We start from the raw sequence: 25,598 nt of genomic DNA, 5'->3' as shown, positions 1-25,598 counted from the left end.
GATCAAGAAGCTGTGAGTGAGATAAAAGCAGAATATGTGGAAATATGAAGAAGATGAACCTCAGACACAACAAATAGAAATATGGACAGCTATGGCCTCCATCAGTGCCCATACTGGCTCATAGAAACCCATTTTACAGTGTGTGTGGTTCGGTTCGGGTCCGCGGACACCCTGCGGGCCCCCGGGCCGGTGAGTGGCTCCCCCTCCTGACGTCATGTCTGGAGGCTGGCTGCTCGCGCTGCTGACACCGTTCACCTCCAACGGAGAAACTTTCCTGGACTTCTCACTCGTCAGGCTCCGAGAAACCAGCGCAGCCCGGAGAGGAAGAGCGGACCGCGGGGCCACAGACACCTCCACCCCGGGAACACTTCCACCTTTTATTGGAGACGTTTCTCCGGAGGAAAGTTGGCCGTTCCTGTGCGCTGCCACACCGGGCTGAGAGTCGCTGCCTGCAGGACTATGTTCAGGAATACTCAACTTTTTCACAGTCGGAACAACTGAACGGAGTTTTCACAGAACCGGGACCTCTTTTCTTTCCCAGCAAACTTTTTCCCTTCCCTCCGTGCTCGGTATGGATGTGTCTTGGATCAGATGGGGCCTCTTGTTCTCCTTCGGTTTGTTCCTCTCCCCGGTTTGTGTGTCAGCGGAGGGGCAGCAGAGCCGGAGCGGCTTCAGGAGGCTGTACGTGCTGCAGTCGGGCCCGGGGCCGGTGCCGGGGCCGGGGCCGGGGCCGGGCCCGGTGCCGGGGTCAGCCGGAGCGGACGGCGGGATGCGAGTCAGCTCCATCTCGACGCGTCACGGCCCCGCGGGACAGCCGCACTCCTACAACGTGGAGCTCACCGCCAACTTCGGCGGCCCGGTCCGGACCCGCCGGATGGGGAACCAGGCGGCTTCAGCCCCGCAGTTCAGCCAGCAGGTCGTCCGGCAGGAGCAGAGCCAGCAGCCGCAGCAGCTCGTGAAGATGTCTGGGTAAGAGGCTCTGGATCAGGGCGCCACGGAGGAATGTTGGCTGCTGGGGGGAGGAGGGGGAACTTAATAACTTCTAGAAGACAGTTAACATATAAAACACAGTTCTGCAGCCGATTATCAGCCATACACACGATATTTAACCTGAAACTAACAGTGGAGGAAGTTTAACTTCAGACTCCGACACTAACTGAACATGACAGAGTTGATCCGGCCTCTCACTGCGCAGGTCTCAGTCTGACCCGTCAAACGGACTCAGTTTGACTTCGGATGAAATGAACACTGATGATAACGTCCTCTTGCATCACTTTATATCAGATGAAATGGTTCTTGATTGAGAAAGTGGAGCTGTGTGTCCACTGCGCATGTCTGAGAGGGAACACACGGTTTCTACCAGAACTGGATCTCTGCTAAACACTGTTATTATTCAGTTTGACAGGAGAGTCACACCACATAACAAGTGGCCCTCTGTTCCGAGCTGTGAGGGCCCCACACACTCTGGGATCCCTCAAGGTGATGTCACCCCCCTCCCCCCACGAGGCCTCCCCTCCGTGGGTGTGTTCAGGCTGCATTCACTGACCCTCTAGTTACTTCACTGCACCTGTGAGGGAGAGGAAGTTACACCTTGTTGTTGTTATTCTGATTGAGTATCATTTAATTCATTTTTTTTTTCCACCAAGGAGGTTGTGCTCTTAGTTTGTTGTTTTGCTTCTTCATCAGGAATATGAACAAACTACAGGCCTGATTTTTATGAAACTTGGTGGAAAGGTGCTGTGGATCTAAATCATTAACTGCTGTTACAATACCTACATTCACTCTGTGGATGTGTGACCCACACATCCACTGGATATAAACTACAGACTGGATATAAAACTACAGACTAGATATAAAACTACAGACTGGATATAAACTACAGACTGGATATAAAACTACAGACTAGATATAAAACTACAGACTGGATATAAAACTACATACTGGACATAAAACTACAGACTGGATATAAAACCACCACAGACTGGATATAAAACCACCACAGACTGGATATAAAACCACAGACTGGATATAAACTACAGACTGGATATAAAACTACAGACGGGATATTAAACCACAGACTGGATATAAAACTACAGACTGGATATTAAACTACATACTGGATATAAAACTACAGACTGGATATTAAACTACAGACTGGATATTAAACCACAGACTGGATATAAAACCACAGACTGGATATAAAACCACAGACTGGATATAAAACTACAGACTGGATATTAAACTACATACTGGATATAAAACTACAGACTGGATATAAATCCACAGACTGGATATAAAACTACAGACTACATATAAAACCACAGACTGGATATAAAACTACAGACTGGATATAAATCCACAGACTGGATATAAAATTACAGACTGGATATTAAACTACAGACTGAATATTAAACCACTGACTGGATATAAAACTACAGACTGGATATAAAACCACCACAGACTGGATATAAAACCACATACTGGACATAAAACTACAGACTGGATATAAAACCACCACAGACTGGATATAAAACCACAGACTGGATATAAACTACAGACTGGATATAAAACTACAGGCTGGATATTAAACCACAGACTGGATATAAAACTACAGACTGGATATAAATCCACAGACTGGATATAAAACTACAGACTGGATATTAAACTACAGACTGGATATAAAACTACAGACTGGATATAAAACTACATACTGGACATAAAACTACAGACTGGATATAAAACCACCACAGACTGGATATAAAACCACCACAGACTGGATATAAAACCACAGACTGGATATAAACTACAGACTGGATATTAAACTACAGACTGGATATAAAACTACAGACTGGATATAAAACCACCACAGACTGGATATAAAACCACAGACTGGATATAAACTACAGACTGGATATAAAACTACAGACTGGATATTAAACCACAGACTGGATATAAAACTACAGACTGGATATAAATCCACAGACTGGATATAAAACTACAGACTGGATATAAATCCACAGACTGGATATAAAACTACAGACTGGATATAAACTACAGACTGGATATAAAACTACAGACTGGATATTAAACTACAGACTGGATATAAAACTACAGACTGGATATAAATCCACAGACTGGATATAAAACTACAGACTGGATATTAAACTACAGACTGGATATAAAACTACAGACTGGATATAAAACTACATACTGGACATAAAACTACAGACTGGATATAAAACCACCACAGACTGGATATAAAACCACCACAGACTGGATATAAAACCACAGACTGGATATAAACTACAGACTGGATATAAAACTACAGACGGGATATTAAACCACAGACTGGATATAAAACTACAGACTGGATATTAAACTACAGACTGGATATAAAACCACAGACTGGATATAAAACCACAGACTGGATATAAAACTACAGACTGGATATTAAACTACATACTGGATATAAAACTACAGACTGGATATTAAACTACAGACTGGATATTAAACCACAGACTGGATATAAAACCACAGACTGGATATAAAACCACAGACTGGATATAAAACTACAGACTGGATATTAAACTACATACTGGATATAAAACTACAGACTGGATATAAATCCACAGACTGGATATAAAACTACAGACTACATATAAAACCACAGACTGGATATAAAACTACAGACTGGATATAAATCCACAGACTGGATATAAAATTACAGACTGGATATTAAACTACAGACTGAATATTAAACCACTGACTGGATATAAAACTACAGACTGGATATAAAACCACCACAGACTGGATATAAAACCACATACTGGACATAAAACTACAGACTGGATATAAAACCACCACAGACTGGATATAAAACCACAGACTGGATATAAACTACAGACTGGATATAAAACTACAGACTGGATATTAAACCACAGACTGGATATAAAACTACAGACTGGATATTAAACTACAGACTGGATATAAAACCACAGACTGGATATTAAACCACAGACTGGATATAAAACTACAGACTGGATATTAAACCACAGACTGGATATAAAACTACAGACTGGATATTAAACTACAGACTGGATATAAAACCACCACAGATTGGATATAAAACTACAGACTAGATATAAAACCACAGACTGGACATAAAACTACAGACTGGATAAAAAACCACAGACTGGACATAAAACTACAGACTGGATATAAACTACAGACTGGATATTAAACCACAGACTGGATATAAAACCACAGACTGGATATTAAACTACAGACTGGATATAAAACTACAGTCTAGATATAAAACTACAGACTGGATATAAACTACAGACTGGATATAAAACCGCAGACTGGATATAAAACCACAGACTGGATATAAAACTACAGACTGGATATAAATCCACAGACTGGATATAAAACTACAGACTGGATATTAAACTACAGACTGGATATAAAACTACAGACTGGATATAAAACTACATACTGGACATAAAACTACAGACTGGATATAAAACCACCACAGACTGGATATAAAACCACCACAGACTGGATATAAAACCACAGACTGGATATAAACTACAGACTGGATATAAAACTACAGACGGGATATTAAACCACAGACTGGATATAAAACTACAGACTGGATATTAAACTACAGACTGGATATAAAACCACAGACTGGATATAAAACTACAGACTGGATATTAAACTACATACTGGATATAAAACTACAGACTGGATATTAAACTACAGACTGGATATTAAACCACAGACTGGATATAAAACCACAGACTGGATATAAAACTACAGACTGGATATTAAACTACAGACTGGATATAAAACCACCACAGACTGGATATAAAACCACAGACTGGATATAAACTACAGACTGGATATAAAACTACAGACGGGATATTAAACCACAGACTGGATATAAAACTACAGACTGGATATTAAACTACAGACTGGATATAAAACCACAGACTGGATATAAAACCACAGACTGGATATAAAACTACAGACTGGATATTAAACTACATACTGGATATAAAACTACAGACTGGATATAAATCCACAGACTGGATATAAAACTACAGACTACATATAAAACCACAGACTGGATATAAAACTACAGACTGGATATAAATCCACAGACTGGATATAAAATTACAGACTGGATATTAAACTACAGACTGAATATTAAACCACTGACTGGATATAAAACTACAGACTGGATATAAAACCACCACAGACTGGATATAAAACCACATACTGGACATAAAACTACAGACTGGATATAAAACCACCACAGACTGGATATAAAACCACAGACTGGATATAAACTACAGACTGGATATAAAACTACAGACTGGATATTAAACCACAGACTGGATATAAAACTACAGACTGGATATTAAACTACAGACTGGATATAAAACCACAGACTGGATATTAAACCACAGACTGGATATAAAACTACAGACTGGATATTAAACCACAGACTGGATATAAAACTACAGACTGGATATTAAACTACAGACTGGATATAAAACCACCACAGATTGGATATAAAACTACAGACTAGATATAAAACCACAGACTGGACATAAAACTACAGACTGGATAAAAAACCACAGACTGGACATAAAACTACAGACTGGATATAAACTACAGACTGGATATTAAACCACAGACTGGATATAAAACCACAGACTGGATATTAAACTACAGACTGGATATAAAACTACAGTCTAGATATAAAACTACAGACTGGATATAAACTACAGACTGGATATAAAACCGCAGACTGGATATAAAACCACAGACTGGATATAAAACTACAGACTGGATATAAATCCACAGACTGGATATAAAACTACAGACTGGATATTAAACTACAGACTGGATATAAAACTACAGACTGGATATAAAACTACATACTGGACATAAAACTACAGACTGGATATAAAACCACCACAGACTGGATATAAAACCACCACAGACTGGATATAAAACCACAGACTGGATATAAACTACAGACTGGATATAAAACTACAGACGGGATATTAAACCACAGACTGGATATAAAACTACAGACTGGATATTAAACTACAGACTGGATATAAAACCACAGACTGGATATAAAACCACAGACTGGATATTAAACTACATACTGGATATAAAACTACAGACTGGATATTAAACTACAGACTGGATATTAAACCACAGACTGGATATAAAACCACAGACTGGATATAAAACCACAGACTGGATATAAAACTACAGACTGGATATTAAACTACATACTGGATATAAAACTACAGACTGGATATAAATCCACAGACTGGATATAAAACTACAGACTACATATAAAACCACAGACTGGATATAAAACTACAGACTGGATATAAATCCACAGACTGGATATAAAATTACAGACTGGATATTAAACTACAGACTGAATATTAAACCACTGACTGGATATAAAACTACAGACTGGATATAAAACCACCACAGACTGGATATAAAACCACAGACTGAATATAAACTACAGACTGGATATAAAACTACAGACTGGATATTAAACCACAGACTGGATATAAAACTACAGACTGGATATTAAACTACAGACTGGATATAAAACCACAGACTGGATATTAAACCACAGACTGGATATAAAACTACAGACTGGATATTAAACCACAGACTGGATATAAAACTACAGACTGGATATTAAACTACAGACTGGATATAAAACCACCACAGATTGGATATAAAACTACAGACTAGATATAAAACCACAGACTGGACATAAAACTACAGACTGGATAAAAAACCACAGACTGGACATAAAACTACAGACTGGATATAAACTACAGACTGGATATTAAACCACAGACTGGATATAAAACCACAGACTGGATATTAAACTACAGACTGGATATAAAACTACAGTCTAGATATAAAACTACAGACTGGATATAAACTACAGACTGGATATAAAACCGCAGACTGGATATAAAACCACAGACTGGATATAAAACCACAGACTGGACATAAAACTACAGTCTAGATATAAAACTACAGACTGGATATAAACTACAGACTGGATATTAAACCACAGACTGGATATAAAACTACAGACTGGATGTAAAACTACAGACTGGATATTAAACTACAGACTGGATATAAAACCACCACAGATTTGATATAAATCCACAGACTGGATATAAAACTACAGACTGGATATTAATCCACAGACTGGATATAAAACTACAGACTGGATATAAAACCACAGACTAGATTTAAAACCACAGACTGGATATAAAACTACAGACTGGATATAAAACCACCACAGATTGGATATAAAACTACAGACTGGATATAAAACCACAGACTGGATATAAAACCATTGACTGGACATAAAACTACAGTCTAGATATAAAACTACAGACTGGATATTAAACTACAGACTGGATATTAAACTACAGACTGAATATTAAACCACAGACTGGATATAAAACTACAGACTGGATATAAACTACAGACTGGATATAAACTACAGACTGGATATAAAACTACAGACTGGATATTAAACTACAGACTGGATATAAAACTACATACTGGACATAAAACTACAGACTGGATATAAAACCACCACAGACTGGATATAAAACCACCACAGACTGGATATAAAACCACAGACTGGATATAAACTACAGACTGGATATAAAACTACAGACGGGATATTAAACCACAGACTGGATATAAAACTACAGACTGGATATTAAACTACAGACTGGATATAAAACCACAGACTGGATATAAAACCACAGACTGGATATAAAACTACAGACTGGATATTAAACTACATACTGGATATAAAACTACAGACTGGATATTAAACTACAGACTGGATATTAAACCACAGACTGGATATAAAACCACAGACTGGATATAAAACCACAGACTGGATATAAAACTACAGACTGGATATTAAACTACATACTGGATATAAAACTACAGACTGGATATAAATCCACAGACTGGATATAAAACTACAGACTAGATATAAAACCACAGACTGGATATAAAACTACAGACTGGATATAAATCCACAGACTGGATATAAAATTACAGACTGGATATTAAACTACAGACTGAATATTAAACCACTGACTGGATATAAAACTACAGACTGGATATAAAACCACCACAGACTGGATATAAAACCACATACTGGACATAAAACTACAGACTGGATATAAAACCACCACAGACTGGATATAAAACCACAGACTGGATATAAACTACAGACTGGATATAAAACTACAGACTGGATATTAAACCACAGACTGGATATAAAACTACAGACTGGATATTAAACTACAGACTGGATATAAAACCACAGACTGGATATTAAACCACAGACTGGATATAAAACTACAGACTGGATATTAAACCACAGACTGGATATAAAACTACAGACTGGATATTAAACTACAGACTGGATATAAAACCACCACAGATTGGATATAAAACTACAGACTAGATATAAAACCACAGACTGGACATAAAACTACAGACTGGATATAAAACCACAGACTGGACATAAAACTACAGACTGGATATAAACTACAGACTGGATATTAAACCACAGACTGGATATAAAACCACAGACTGGATATTAAACTACAGACTGGATATAAAACTACAGTCTAGATATAAAACTACAGACTGGATATAAAACCGCAGACTGGATATAAAACCACAGACTGGATATAAAACCACAGACTGGACATAAAACTACAGTCTAGATATAAAACTACAGACTGGATATAAACTACAGACTGGATATTAAACCACAGACTGGATATAAAACTACAGACTGGATGTAAAACTACAGACTGGATATTAAACTACAGACTGGATATAAAACCACCACAGATTTGATATAAATCCACAGACTGGATATAAAACTACAGACTGGATATAAAACCACAGACTAGATTTAAAACCACAGACTGGATATAAAACTACAGACTGGATATAAAACCACCACAGATTGGATATAAAACTACAGACTGGATATAAAACCACAGACTGGATATAAAACCATTGACTGGACATAAAACTACAGTCTAGATATAAAACTACAGACTGGATATTAAACTACAGACTGGATATTAAACTACAGACTGAATATTAAACCACAGACTGGATATAAAACTACAGACTGGATATAAACTACAGACTGGATATAAAACTACAGACTGGATATTAAACTACAGACTGGATATAAAACTACAGACTGGATATAAAACTACATACTGGACATAAAACTACAGACTGGATATAAAACCACCACAGACTGGATATAAAACCACCACAGACTGGATATAAAACCACAGACTGGATATAAACTACAGACTGGATATAAAACTACAGACTGGATATTAAACCACAGACTGGATATAAAACTACAGACTGGATATTAAACTACAGACTGGATATAAAACCACAGACTGGATATAAAACCACAGACTGGATATAAAACTACAGACTGGATATTAAACTACATACTGGATATAAAACTACAGACTGGATATTAAACTACAGACTGGATATTAAACCACAGACTGGATATAAAACCACAGACTGGATATAAAACCACAGACTGGATATTAAACTACAGACTGGATATTAAACTACATACTGGATATAAAACTACAGACTGGATATAAATCCACAGACTGGATATAAAACCACAGACTAGATATAAAACCACAGACTGGATATAAAACTACAGACTGGATATAAATCCACAGACTGGATATAAAATTACAGACTGGATATTAAACTACAGACTGAATATTAAACCACTGACTGGATATAAAACTACAGACTGGATATAAAACCACCACAGACTGGATATAAAACCACATACTGGACATAAAACTACAGACTGGATATAAAACCACCACAGACTGGATATAAAACCACAGACTGGATATAAACTACAGACTGGATATAAAACTACAGACTGGATATTAAACCACAGACTGGATATAAAACTACAGACTGGATATTAAACTACAGACTGGATATAAAACCACAGACTGGATATTAAACCACAGACTGGATATAAAACTACAGACTGGATATTAAACCACAGACTGAATATAAAACTACAGACTGGATATTAAACTACAGACTGGATATAAAACCGCAGACTGGATATAAAACCACAGACTGGATATAAAACCACAGACTGGACATAAAACTACAGTCTAGATATAAAACTACAGACTGGATATAAACTACAGACTGGATATTAAACCACAGACTGGATATAAAACTACAGACTGGATGTAAAACTACAGACTGGATATTAAACTACAGACTGGATATAAAACCACCACAGATTTGATATAAATCCACAGACTGGATATAAAACTACAGACTGGATATTAATCCACAGACTGGATATAAAACTACAGACTGGATATAAAACCACAGACTAGATTTAAAACCACAGACTGGATATAAAACTACAGACTGGATATAAAACCACCACAGATTGGATATAAAACTACAGACTGGATATAAAACCACAGACTGGATATAAAACCATTGACTGGACATAAAACTACAGTCTAGATATAAAACTACAGACTGGATATTAAACTACAGACTGGATATTAAACTACAGACTGAATATTAAACCACAGACTGGATATAAAACTACAGACTGGATATAAACTACAGACTGGATATAAACTACAGACTGGATATAAAACTACAGACTGGATATTAAACTACAGACTGGATATAAAACTACAGACTGGATATAAAACTACATACTGGACATAAAACTACAGACTGGATATAAAACCACCACAGACTGGATATAAAACCACCACAGACTGGATATAAAACCACAGACTGGATATAAACTACAGACTGGATATAAAACTACAGACTGGATATTAAACCACAGACTGGATATAAAACTACAGACTGGATATTAAACTACAGACTGGATATAAAACCACAGACTGGATATAAAACCACAGACTGGATATAAAACTACAGACTGGATATTAAACTACATACTGTATATAAAACTACAGACTGGATATTAAACTACAGACTGGATATTAAACCACAGACTGGATATAAAACCACAGTCTGGATATAAAACTACAGACTGGATATTAAACTACATACTGGATATAAAACTACAGACTGGATATAAATCCACAGACTGGATATAAAACTACAGACTAGATATAAAACCACAGACTGGATATAAAACTACAGACTGGATACAAATCCACAGACTGGATATAAAATTACAGACTGGATATTAAACTACAGACTGAATATTAAACCACTGACTGGATATAAAACTACAGACTGGATATAAAACCACCACAGACTGGATATAAAACCACATACTGGACATAAAACTACAGACTGGATATAAAACCACCACAGACTGGATATAAAACCACAGACTGGATATAAACTACAGACTGGATATAAAACTACAGACTGGATATTAAACCACAGACTGGATATAAAACTACAGACTGGATATTAAACCACAGACTGGATATAAAACTACAGACTGGATATTAAACTACAGACTGGATATAAAACCACCACAGATTGGATATAAAACTACAGACTAGATATAAAACCACAGACTGGACATAAAACTACAGACTGGATATAAAACCACAGACTGGACATAAAACTACAGACTGGATATAAACTACAGACTGGATATTAAACCACAGACTGGATATAAAACCACAGACTGGATATTAAACTACAGACTGGATATAAAACTACAGTCTAGATATAAAACTACAGACTGGATATAAACTACAGACTGGATATAAAACCGCAGACTGGATATAAAACCACAGACTGGATATAAAACCACAGACTGGACATAAAACTACAGTCTAGATATAAAACTACAGACTGGATATAAACTACAGACTGGATATTAAACCACAGACTGGATATAAAACTACAGACTGGATGTAAAACTACAGACTGGATATTAAACTACAGACTGGATATAAAACCACCACAGATTTGATATAAATCCACAGACTGGATATAAAACTACAGACTGGATATTAATCCACAGACTGGATATAAAACTACAGACTGGATATAAAACCACAGACTAGATTTAAAACCACAGACTGGATATAAAACTACAGACTGGATATAAAACCACCACAGATTGGATATAAAACTACAGACTGGATATAAAACCACAGACTGGATATAAAACCATTGACTGGACATAAAACTACAGTCTAGATATAAAACTACAGACTGGATATTAAACTACAGACTGGATATTAAACTACAGACTGAATATTAAACCACAGACTGGATATAAAACTACAGACTGGATATAAACTACAGACTGGATATAAACTACAGACTGGATATAAAACTACAGACTGGATATTAAACTACAGACTGGATATAAAACTACAGACTGGATATAAAACTACATACTGGACATAAAACTACAGACTGGATATAAAACCACCACAGACTGGATATAAAACCACCACAGACTGGATATAAAACCACAGACTGGATATAAACTACAGACTGGATATAAAACTACAGACTGGATATTAAACCACAGACTGGATATAAAACTACAGACTGGATATAAAACTACAGACTGGATATAAAACCACAGACTGGATATAAAACCACAGACTGGATATAAAACTACAGACTGGATATTAAACTACATACTGGATATAAAACTACAGACTGGATATTAAACTACAGACTGGATATTAAACCACAGACTGGATATAAAACCACAGACTGGATATAAAACCACAGACTGGATATAAAACTACAGACTGGATATTAAACTACATACTGGATATAAAACTACAGACTGGATATAAATCCACAGACTGGATATAAAACCACAGACTAGATATAAAACCACAGACTGGATATAAAACTACAGACTGGATATAAATCCACAGACTGGATATAAAATTACAGACTGGATATTAAACTACAGACTGAATATTAAACCACTGACTGGATATAAAACTACAGACTGGATATAAAACCACCACAGACTGGATATAAAACCACATACTGGACATAAAACTACAGACTGGATATAAAACCACCACAGACTGGATATAAAACCACAGACTGGATATAAAACTACAGACTGGATATTAAACTACAGACTGGATATAAAACCACAGACTGGATATTAAACCACAGACTGGATATAAAACTACAGACTGGATATTAAACCACAGACTGAATATAAAACTACAGACTGGATATTAAACTACAGACTGGATATAAAACCGCAGACTGGATATAAAACCACAGACTGGATATAAAACCACAGACTGGACATAAAACTACAGTCTAGATATAAAACTACAGACTGGATATAAACTACAGACTGGATATTAAACCACAGACTGGATATAAAACTACAGACTGGATGTAAAACTACAGACTGGATATTAAACTACAGACTGGATATAAAACCACCACAGATTTGATATAAATCCACAGACTGGATATAAAACTACAGACTGGATATTAATCCACAGACTGGATATAAAACTACAGACTGGATATAAAACCACAGACTAGATTTAAAACCACAGACTGGATATAAAACTACAGACTGGATATAAAACCACCACAGATTGGATATAAAACTACAGACTGGATATAAAACCACAGACTGGATATAAAACCATTGACTGGACATAAAACTACAGTCTAGATTTAAAACCACAGACTGGATATAAAACTACAGACTGGATATAAAACCACCACAGATTGGATATTAAACCACAGACTGGATATAAAACTACAGACTGGATATAAACTACAGACTGGATATAAACTACAGACTGGATATAAAACTACAGACTGGATATTAAACTACAGACTGGATATAAAAGTACAGACTGGATATAAAACTACATACTGGACATAAAACTACAGACTGGATATAAAACCACCACAGACTGGATATAAAACCACCACAGACTGGATATAAAACCACAGACTGGATATAAACTACAGACTGGATATAAAACTACAGACTGGATATTAAACCACAGACTGGATATAAAACTACAGACTGGATATTAAACTACAGACTGGATATAAAACCACAGACTGGATATAAAACCACAGACTGGATATAAAACTACAGACTGGATATTAAACTACATACTGGATATAAAACTACAGACTGGATATTAAACTACAGACTGGATATTAAACCACAGACTGGATATAAAACCACAGTCTGGATATAAAACTACAGACTGGATATTAAACTACATACTGGATATAAAACTACAGACTGGATATAAATCCACAGACTGGATATAAAACTACAGACTAGATATAAAACCACAGACTGGATATAAAACTACAGACTGGATACAAATCCACAGACTGGATATAAAATTACAGACTGGATATTAAACTACAGACTGAATATTAAACCACTGACTGGATATAAAACTACAGACTGGATATAAAACCACCACAGACTGGATATAAAACCACATACTGGACATAAAACTACAGACTGGATATAAAACCACCACAGACTGGATATAAAACCACAGACTGGATATAAACTACAGACTGGATATAAAACTACAGACTGGATATTAAACCACAGACTGGATATAAAACTACAGACTGGATATTAAACTACAGACTGGATATAAAACCACAGACTGGATATTAAACCACAGACTGGATATAAACTACAGACTGGATATAAAACTACAGACTGGATATTAAACCACAGACTGGATATAAAACTACAGACTGGATATTAAACTACAGACTGGATATAAAACCACAGACTGGATATTAAACCACAGACTGGATATAAAACTACAGACTGGATATTAAACCACAGACTGAATATAAAACTACAGACTGGATATTAAACTACAGACTGGATATAAAACCACCACAGACTGGACATAAAACTACAGACTGGATATAAAACCACAGACTGGACATAAAACTACAGACTGGATATAAACTACAGACTGGATATTAAACCACAGACTGGATATAAAACCACAGACTGGATATTAAACTACAGACTGGATATAAAACTACAGTCTAGATATAAAACTACAGACTGGATATAAACTACAGACTGGATATAAAACCGCAGACTGGATATAAAACCACAGACTGGATATAAAACCCCAGACTGGACATAAAACTACAGTCTAGATATAAAACTACAGACTGGATATAAACTACAGACTGGATATTAAACCACAGACTGGATATAAAACTACAGACTGGATGTAAAACTACAGACTTGATATTAAACTACAGACTGGATATAAAACCACCACAGATTTGATATAAATCCACAGACTGGATATAAAACTACAGACTGGATATTAATCCACAGACTGGATATAAAACTACAGACTGGATATAAAACCACAGACTAGATTTAAAACCACAGACTGGATATAAAACTACAGACTGGATATAAAACCACCACAGATTGGATATAAAACTACAGACTGGATATAAAACCACAGACTGGATATAAAACCATTGACTGGACATAAAACTACAGTCTAGATATAAAACTACAGACTGGATATTAAACTACAGACTGGATATTAAACTACAGACTGAATATTAAACCACAGACTGGATATAAAACTACAGACTGGATATAAACTACAGACTGGATATAAACTACAGACTGGATATAAAACTACAGACTGGATATTAAACTACAGACTGGATATAAAACTACAGACTGGATATAAAACTACATACTGGACATAAAACTACAGACTGGATATAAAACCACCACAGACTGGATATAAAACCACCACAGACTGGATATAAAACCACAGACTGGATATAAACTACAGACTGGATATAAAACTACAGACTGGATATTAAACCACAGACTGGATATAAAACTACAGACTGGATATTAAACTACAGACTGGATATAAAACCACAGACTGGATATAAAACCACAGACTGGATATAAAACTACAGACTGGATATTAAACTACATACTGGATATAAAACTACAGACTGGATATTAAACTACAGACTGGATATAAAACCACAGACTGGATATAAAACTACAGACTGGATATTAAACTACATACTGGATATAAAACTACAGACTGGATATAAATCCACAGACTGGATATAAAACTACAGACTAGATATAAAACCACAGACTGGATGTAAAACTACAGACTGGATATAAATCCACAGACTGGATATAAAATTACAGACTGGATATTAAACTACAGACTGAATATTAAACCACTGACTGGATATAAAACTACAGACTGGATATAAAACCACCACAGACTGGATATAAAACCACATACTGGACATAAAACTACAGACTGGATATAAAACCATCACAGACTGGATATAAAACCACAGACTGGATATAAACTACAGACTGGATATAAAACTACAGACTGGATATTAAACCACAGACTGGATATAAAACTACAGACTGGATATTAAACTACAGACTGGATATAAAACCACAGACTGGATATTAAACCACAGACTGGATATAAAACCACCACAGATTGGATATAAAACTACAGACTAGATATAAAACCACAGACTGGACATAAAACTACAGACTGGATATAAAACCACAGACTGGACATAAAACTACAGACTGGATATAAACTACAGAGTGGATATTAAACCACAGACTGGATATAAAACCACAGACTGGATATTAAACTACAGACTGGATATAAAACTACAGTCTAGATATAAAACTACAGACTGGATATAAACTACAGACTGGATATAAAACCGCAGACTGGATATAAAACCACAGACTGGATATAAAACCACAGACTGGACATAAAACTACAGTCTAGATATAAAACTACAGACTGGATATAAACTACAGACTGGATATTAAACCACAGACTGGATATAAAACTACAGACTGGATATTAAACTACAGACTGGATAGAAAACCACCACAGATTTGATATAAATCCACAGACTGGATATAAAACTACAGACTGGATATTAATCCACAGACTGGATATAAAACTACAGACTGGATATAAAACCACAGACTGGATATAAAACCATTGACTGGACATAAAACTACAGTCTAGATATAAAACTACAGACTGGATATTAAACTACAGACTGAATATTAAACCACAGACTGGATATAAAACTACAGACTGGATATAAACTACAGACTGGATATAAAACTACAGACTGGATATAAAACCACAGACTGGACATAAAACTACAGACTGCATATAAAACTACAGACTGGATATAAATCCACAGACTGGATATAAATCTACAGACTGGATATAAAACCACCACAGATTGGATATAAAACTACAGACTGGATATTAAACCACCTACTGGACATAAAACTACAGACTGGATATAAAACCACCACAGACTGGATATAAAACTACAGACTGGATATAAAACCACCACAGATTGGATATAAAACTACAGACTGGATATAAAACCACAGACTGGATAGAAAACCATTGACTGGACATAAAACTACAGTCTAGACATAAAACTACAGTCTGGATATAAACTACAGACTGGACATAAAACTACAGACTGGATATAAATCCACAGACTGGATATAAAACTACAGACTAGATATAAAACCACAGACTGGATATAAAACTACAGACTGGATATAAATCCACAGACTGGATATAAAACTACAGACTAGATATAAAACCACAGACTGGATATAAAATTACAGACTGGATATAAAACCACAGACTGGATATAAAACTACAGACTGGATATAAAACCACCACAGACTGGATATAAAACCATTGACTTGACATAAAACTACAGTCTATACATAAAACTACAGTCTGGATATAAACTACAGACTGGACATAAAACTACAGACTGGATATAAAACCACCACAGATTTGATATAAATCCACAGACTGGATATAAAACTACAGACTAGATATAAAACCACAGACTGGATATAAAACTACAGACTGGATGTAAATCCACAGACTGGATATAAAACTACAGACTAGATATAAAACCACAGACTGGATATAAAATTACAGACTGGATATAAAACCACAGACTGGATATAAAACTACAGACTGGATATAAAACCACCACAGACTGGATATAAAACCACAGACTGGACATAAAACTACAGACTAGATATAAAACCACAGACTGGACATAAAACTACAGACTGGATATAAAACCACCACAGATTGGATATAAAACTACAGACTGGATACTAATCCACAGACTGGATATAAAACTACAGACTGGATATAAAACCACAGACTAGATATAAAACCACAGACTGGATATAAAACTACAGACTGGATATAAAACCACCACAGATTGGATATAAAACTACAGACTGGATATAAAACCACAGACTGGATATAAAACCATTGACTGGACATAAAACTACAGTCTAGATATAAAACTACAGACTGGATATAAACTACAGACTGGACATAAAACTACAGACTGGATATAAAACCGCAGACTGGATATAAAACCACAGACTGGATATAAAACCATTGACTGGACATAAAACTACAGTCTAGATATAAAACTACAGACTGGATATAAACTACAGACTGGACATAAAACTACAGACTGGATATAAAACCACAGACTGGACATAAAACTACAGTCTAGATATAAAACTACAGACTGGATATAAACTACAGACTGGATATTAAACCACAGACTGGATATAAAACTACAGACTGGATATAAAACTACAGACTGGATATTAAACTACAGACTGGATATAAAACCACCACAGATTTGATATAAATCCACAGACTGGATATAAAACTACAGACTAGATATAAAACCACAGACTGGATATAAAACTACAGACTAGATATAAAACCACAGACTGGATATAAAATTACAGACTGGATATAAAACCACAGACTGGATATAAAACTACAGACTGGATATAAAACTACAGACTGGATATAAAACCACCACAGACTGGATATAAAACCACAGACTGGACATAAAACTACAGACTAGATATAAAACCACAGACTGGATATAAAACTACAGACTGGATATAAAACCACCACAGATTGGATATAAAACTACAGACTGGATATTTATCCACAGACTGGATATAAAACTACAGACTGGATATAAAACCACAGACTAGATATAAAACTACAGACTGGATATAAAACCACCACAGATTGGATATAAAACTACAGACTGGATATAAAACCACAGACTGGATATAAAACCATTGACTGGACATAAAACTACAGTCTAGATATAAAACTACAGACTGGATATAAACTACAGACTGGACATAAAACTACAGACTGGATATTAAACTACATACTGGATATAAAACTACAGACTAGATATAAAACCACAGACTGGATATAAAAGTACAGACTGGATATAAATCCACAGACTGGATATAAAACTACAGACCAGATATAAAACCACAGACTGGATATAAAACTACAGACTGGATATAAAGCCACCACAGACTGGATATAAAACTACAGACTGCATATAAAACTACAGACTGGATATTAATCCACAGACTGGATATAAAACTACAGACTGGATATAAAACCACAGACTAGATATAAAACCACAGACTGGATATAAAACTACAGACTGGATATAAAGCCACCACAGACTGGATATAAAACTACAGACTGCATATAAAACTACAGACTGGATATTAATCCACAGACTGGATATAAAACTACAGACTGGATATAAAACCACAGACTAGATATAAAACCACAGACTGGATATAAAACTACAGATTGGATATAAAACCGCAGACTGGATATAAAACCGCAGACTGGATATCAAACCACCACAGACTGGATATCAAACCACCACAGATTTGATATAAATCCACAGACTGGATATAAAACTACAGACTAGATATAAAACCACAGACTGGATATAAAACTACAGACTGGATATAAATCCACAGACTGGATATAAAACTACAGACTAGATATAAAACCACAGACTGGATATAAAATTACAGACTGGATATAAAACCACAGACTGGATATAAAACCACAGACTGGATATAAAACTACAGACTGGATATAAAACCACCATAGACTGGATATAAAACCACAGACTGGACATAAAACTACAGACTAGATATAAAACCACAGACTGGATATAAAACTACAGACTGGATATAAAACCACCACAGATTGGATATAAAACTACAGACTGGATATTTATCCACAGACTGGATATAAAACTACAGACTGGATATAAAACCACAGACTAGATATAAAACTACAGACTGGATATAAAACCACCACAGATTGGATATAAAACTACAGACTGGATATAAAACCACAGACTGGATATAAAACCATTGACTGGACATAAAACTACAGTCTAGATATAAAACTACAGACTGGATATAAACTACAGACTGGACATAAAACTACAGACTGGATATTAAACTACATACTGGATATAAAACTACAGACTAGATATAAAACCACAGACTGGATATAAAAGTACAGACTGGATATAAATCCACAGACTGGATATAAAACTACAGACCAGATATAAAACCACAGACTGGATATAAAACTACAGACTGGATATAAAGCCACCACAGACTGGATATAAAACTACAGACTGCATATAAAACTACAGACTGGATATTAATCCACAGACTGGATATAAAACTACAGACTGGATATAAAACCACAGACTAGATATAAAACCACAGACTGGATATAAAACTACAGACTGGATATAAAGCCACCACAGACTGGATATAAAACTACAGACTGCATATAAAACTACAGACTGGATATTAATCCACAGACTGGATATAAAACTACAGACTGGATATAAAACCACAGACTAGATATAAAACCACAGACTGGATATAAAACTACAGATTGGATATAAAACCGCAGACTGGATATAAAACCGCAGACTGGATATCAAACCACCACAGACTGGATATCAAACCACCACAGACTGGATATAAAACCACAGACTGGACATAAAACTACAGACTGGATATAAACTACAGACTGGATATAAATCCACAGACTGGATATAAAACCACAGACTGGACATAAAACTACAGACTAGATATAAAACTACAGACTGGATATAAAACTACAGATTGGATATAAAACCACAGACTGGATATAAACTACAGACAGGATATAAAAGTGTTCGTAGCTTCAGGTCTGTAAAATGGTTCTGATCCAGAAGTGTTTTCAGCTGCAATACCAGCGAGTGCCACTAGAGGTCTGCTCCAAAAAGCCTCCGGCTCCATAGACTCCCATTCAACTTCTCTCATCAAATCCAAAGTGAATAAAATGTGTCCATCAGTTATCTCGGTGTTGTTAGCTAAAGTCACTCCTTCTTATTAGTTTTCTGGAGGTCCATCTGAAAATAATCCCTCATTCATTAGAAAAGAAGATTCAAGAAGACCTTTTTTGGGGGGCGTGTCTGTTTGATTGACAGGCCTGTGGTGCAGTCAGGTTACAGCTATCGGTGGGCGGGACGTAGTATCATCGGGTTTCCAATCAGATCGGTCAGATCCATCGCTGGCTCCTCCCCCAGCTCGTCCAAATATGGTCACTTCCTGCTCCAAACCGCTCCGAACTAGCAAGATGGTGACGGACAGAATCTGAACTGGAGGATTCATAATGTTCACAAACCAACGATGACATCACTGATGGTTGATGACATCACTGATGGATGATGACATCACTGATGGTTGGTGACATCACTGATGGTTGGTGATATCACTGAAGCCGCTCTGCCACCGCTGGCATTGATTGAGCTACTTCAACATCATCGCACTTAGCTGCCTCTACTGGTCTGTGATTAGTCGACCTTCAGAGTGACTCAGCAAACCAAACAGGGCTCAGCACAGACTGAAGCTGCAAGTTCCAGCTAGTCTGGAAAAACTGCTAGCATTAATGTTTTCTCAGCCACTCTGAAGGGTCGACCAATCACTGACCAGTAGAGGCAGCTAAGTGCAATGATGTTTAAGTAGGTCCATCAAAGTCATTTAAATTTTCTGCATTTTCATGTAATTTTGAACCATTACAATGACATTATTTATTTACTAAATGTACTGTGTGCCATAAAAACAATCACAAAATACTGGTAAAACTACTGGCTTTTAGTGAATAGGCTTTAACTGCAATGTCCTCATCGAAGTCTATATCCAGCAGTTTAAATGGAATTATTATTTTATCCATACTTTTATAATTCCAGTTCTTCATCACTTCTCTTGCTGGGTCATTTTCATTACTGAGAAATGTTTTTTTCAAATTATTATTTAAAAAAAATAATATTTTAAATATTGTTTCTACAGCAACAGTAATGTTTACAACAGGAAAGTCACTATAAACTAAAAAAAAAAATGGGTCAATGGAAAGAAATCTAAAAATGTCATTACTGAGTGAAGTTTAGACAGAATAAAGAATATCATTCAGCATCAGTGTTTTCAGCACCGTAGAGAAACAACCAACCACCAATCACAGCACCGTAGAGAAACAACCAACCACCAATCACAGCACCGTAGAGAAACAACCAACCACCAATCACAGCAGCATAGACAAACAACCAACCACAGCAGCGTGGAGACACAACCAACCACAGCAGTGTAGAGAAACAACCAATCACAGCACTGTGGAGAAACAACCAACCACCAATCACAGCACGGGGTGCTAAGAAACAACCAACCACAGCAGCGTAGAGAAACAACCAACCACAGCAGTGTAGAGAAACAACCAACCACAGCAGTGTAGAGAAACAACCAATCACAGCAGCGTAGAGAAACAACCAACAACCAACCACAGCAGCGTAGAGAAACAACCAATCACAGCAGCGTAGAGAAACAACCAACAACCAACCACAGCAGCGTAGAGAAACAACCAACCACAGCCATGTTCCTGAGTGGAGGATCCACCTGCTGATGAGAGGGAAGGAACCTCTGAGTCAGGGCCACACTAACATCACCAGGCTGACTTAAGGTGGACCGACCTTTAAAGTGGACCAGCTATTCTCATTGTGGTGACAATCTCAGACTGTCCTAAACTCAGGATGGAGAAATGTTTGGCTGCTGAGTTCAGCTTAGTCTGTAAGGTTTATTCAAATTAGACAAATTCTTTTAAAGTTAGCTGCTAAGAGAGATAGCAGATGCAGCGCCGAAGTGTTCTTTCACAGCATCGAAGCAAAATGAAGACAAAAAACGTGTTGTGTTGGATAGAAGCAGACAGATGCTGACTGATGTCTGTCGTCTTCAAAACACTGAGCAGAAATGATGATGTCACGAACATTATTTACGTTATTGACAGTGTTAGTTTCAGTGAGCTATTGAGTTTAGAGAGACTTACTGACGTAAACATTACTGCTGTCGAAACAACACGTTTTCATATTTAACACATTTCAAGCATTGAATTTATTCTTTTAAAAAAATGATATATTTGTCATGAAAAAGAACAGATATGAATATTGATAAAGAAGCTGGCTGATGAAAATGTAGAAAAGTCTGCTGGAGTCAGACTGACTGTGGGAGGATGAGAAAATCTCTCTTCCAAACTATTAACATTGAGCCTGGTTTTACCAATCTGTTGTGATAATTATTATTTTCATGGCACAGTGTAAATTCTTTAGATAAATATTATCATGATAATTGTCTGCGTTGTTTTTAGTCTATGTTGAGACACAAGTTCAACATGAAACAAGGTTTTATTTGGACAAATCTGAAGAAAGTTGATGATGTTAATATGATATTTGCCAGCAGTGTGTGAGCTGTGACACTGAGTCAGAAACAAGGAGCCTGAAACTGAAGCACTTTAATGGAATTCAACTGTCGGACATTTTATTATTTACACCTGTGCTTTACTGATGTCGGTGGGTCGTCTTCCTGCAGCTGTTGTGAAGGAGGTACACCTTCAGCACACTTCCTGGTTCGCTAAATATTAATTACTATTACTAAATAAAACACATGTACAGCCTTTAAAATAAACCTGTGTGCAAATGTAAAAGAATTAATGGCAATTAAAATCACTAAAAGCAAACAGATTAAATAACAAATCAAGTTTGTGATTGAATGATAAATAAAATTATGAATCCTCAGTTGAATATGAACTATGAAAAAATGAGACAGATTTTATTCACCATCTTCTAAGTAAATTGTTTTAAGTTCCTCTGCTGACAGAGTAAACCCCGAAACAGATGACGTAACTCCACACCTCATGAATATGGAAATCTTCCCCACCTCTAGCTCCACCTACCCCTCTCACCTGAGCACTGCTCAGCAGAGCATGTGTAACTCAGCTGCTGATTTTGATCAAGCAACTAAAGTTAAATACTTCCTTAATGAGGGTTTTACCTTCCTCCTCCTCCGGGTGTGTCACGCTGCTGCACATGACAGGAACAGTCTCTGAACGTATCCATCGGGTTTTCATGGTGCAGAGCCACTCTTTATATTCACTGAGCCTCGCCGCCATCACCAAAATAAACTACACTTATTACATGTTCCATTATCACTGAAGGAGGCGGAGCAATAACCAAACATAAGACACAGGACAGCGCTAACTGCTATGCTAAAGTAAGTAGCAGATGTGAAGTGCTGTGATAAAGTGTGTAAATGGCGGGACGTAGTATCGTCAGGTTTCCAATCAGATCGGTCAGATCCACCTCTGGCTCCTCCCCCAGCTCGTCCAAATATGGTCACTTCCTGCTCCAAACTGCTCCGAACTAGCAAGATGGTGACGGACAGAATCTGAACTGGAGGATTCATAACGTTCACAAACCAACGATGACATCACTGATGGTTGATGACATCACTGATGGATGATGGTTGATGACATCACCGATGGATGATGACATCACTGAGGGTTGATGACGTCACTGATAGTTGATGACGATAGTTGATGACGTGACCCGCAAGACAGACTTCATCTCTGGCTTTGCTATCCAGCAATCGCTGGACTTCCTTGGTCTCACTGAGACCTGGATCACACCAGACAACACATCCACCCTGCTGCTCTCTCCTCTGTCATCTCCTTCAGCCACACCCCCAGACTCCCTGGTGGGGAGGAGGAGGGGGGGGGGCTACAGGTCTACTCATCTCCCTAAATGGAGTTTTTCTCTTTACCCACTTCCACTTCCTACCTCACTGTCTCTTGAGTTTCATGCTGTGACAGTTACTCATCTGGTACAATTAAACATTGTTGTCCTCTACCGTCCTCCAGGTCCTTTGGGAGATTTCTTGGACGAATTAGACGTCCTCCTGTCAAACGTCCCAGAACATGGTCCTCCACTTGTCCTTCTGGGTGACTTTAACATCCAGACTGAGAAGTCTCCCAATCAAGTTGTTACCTTGGTAACCTCCACCCTCCAAACCCCCCTCCCCATCCCATCACATTCTCCAGTCTATTGCTCCTGACCTTCTTCCTTTTCTC

The 25,598-nt window shown here is 36.7% G+C and overlaps 1 protein-coding gene across 4 annotated transcripts in view; it reads left to right on the top strand.

Annotated features, from left to right (window-relative positions):
- The first annotated feature begins 266 nt into the window (after nucleotides 1-266).
- ltbp1 (latent transforming growth factor beta binding protein 1) overlaps nucleotides 267-25,598 on the top strand; it is a 145,711-nt gene continuing 120,379 nt past the window's right edge. For all 4 annotated transcript variants that reach the window (XM_069141860.1, XM_069141859.1, XM_069141858.1 and 1 more), the window contains exon 1: nucleotides 267-969. In XM_069141860.1, coding sequence (XP_068997961.1) covers nucleotides 572-969 — 398 coding nt within the window. In that variant the 5' untranslated portion in view covers nucleotides 267-571. The remainder of the gene's footprint in view (nucleotides 970-25,598) is intronic.

The sequence above is a fragment of the Embiotoca jacksoni genome, unplaced genomic scaffold, assembly GCF_022577435.1.
Source record: "Embiotoca jacksoni isolate LCO1_2020_lvr unplaced genomic scaffold, fEmbJac1.0.p SCAF_92, whole genome shotgun sequence".
Classification (NCBI taxonomy): domain Eukaryota; kingdom Metazoa; phylum Chordata; class Actinopteri; family Embiotocidae; genus Embiotoca; species Embiotoca jacksoni.
Note: the sequence above shows the minus strand (reverse complement) of the source record. Positions and strands in the feature narration are given on the sequence as shown.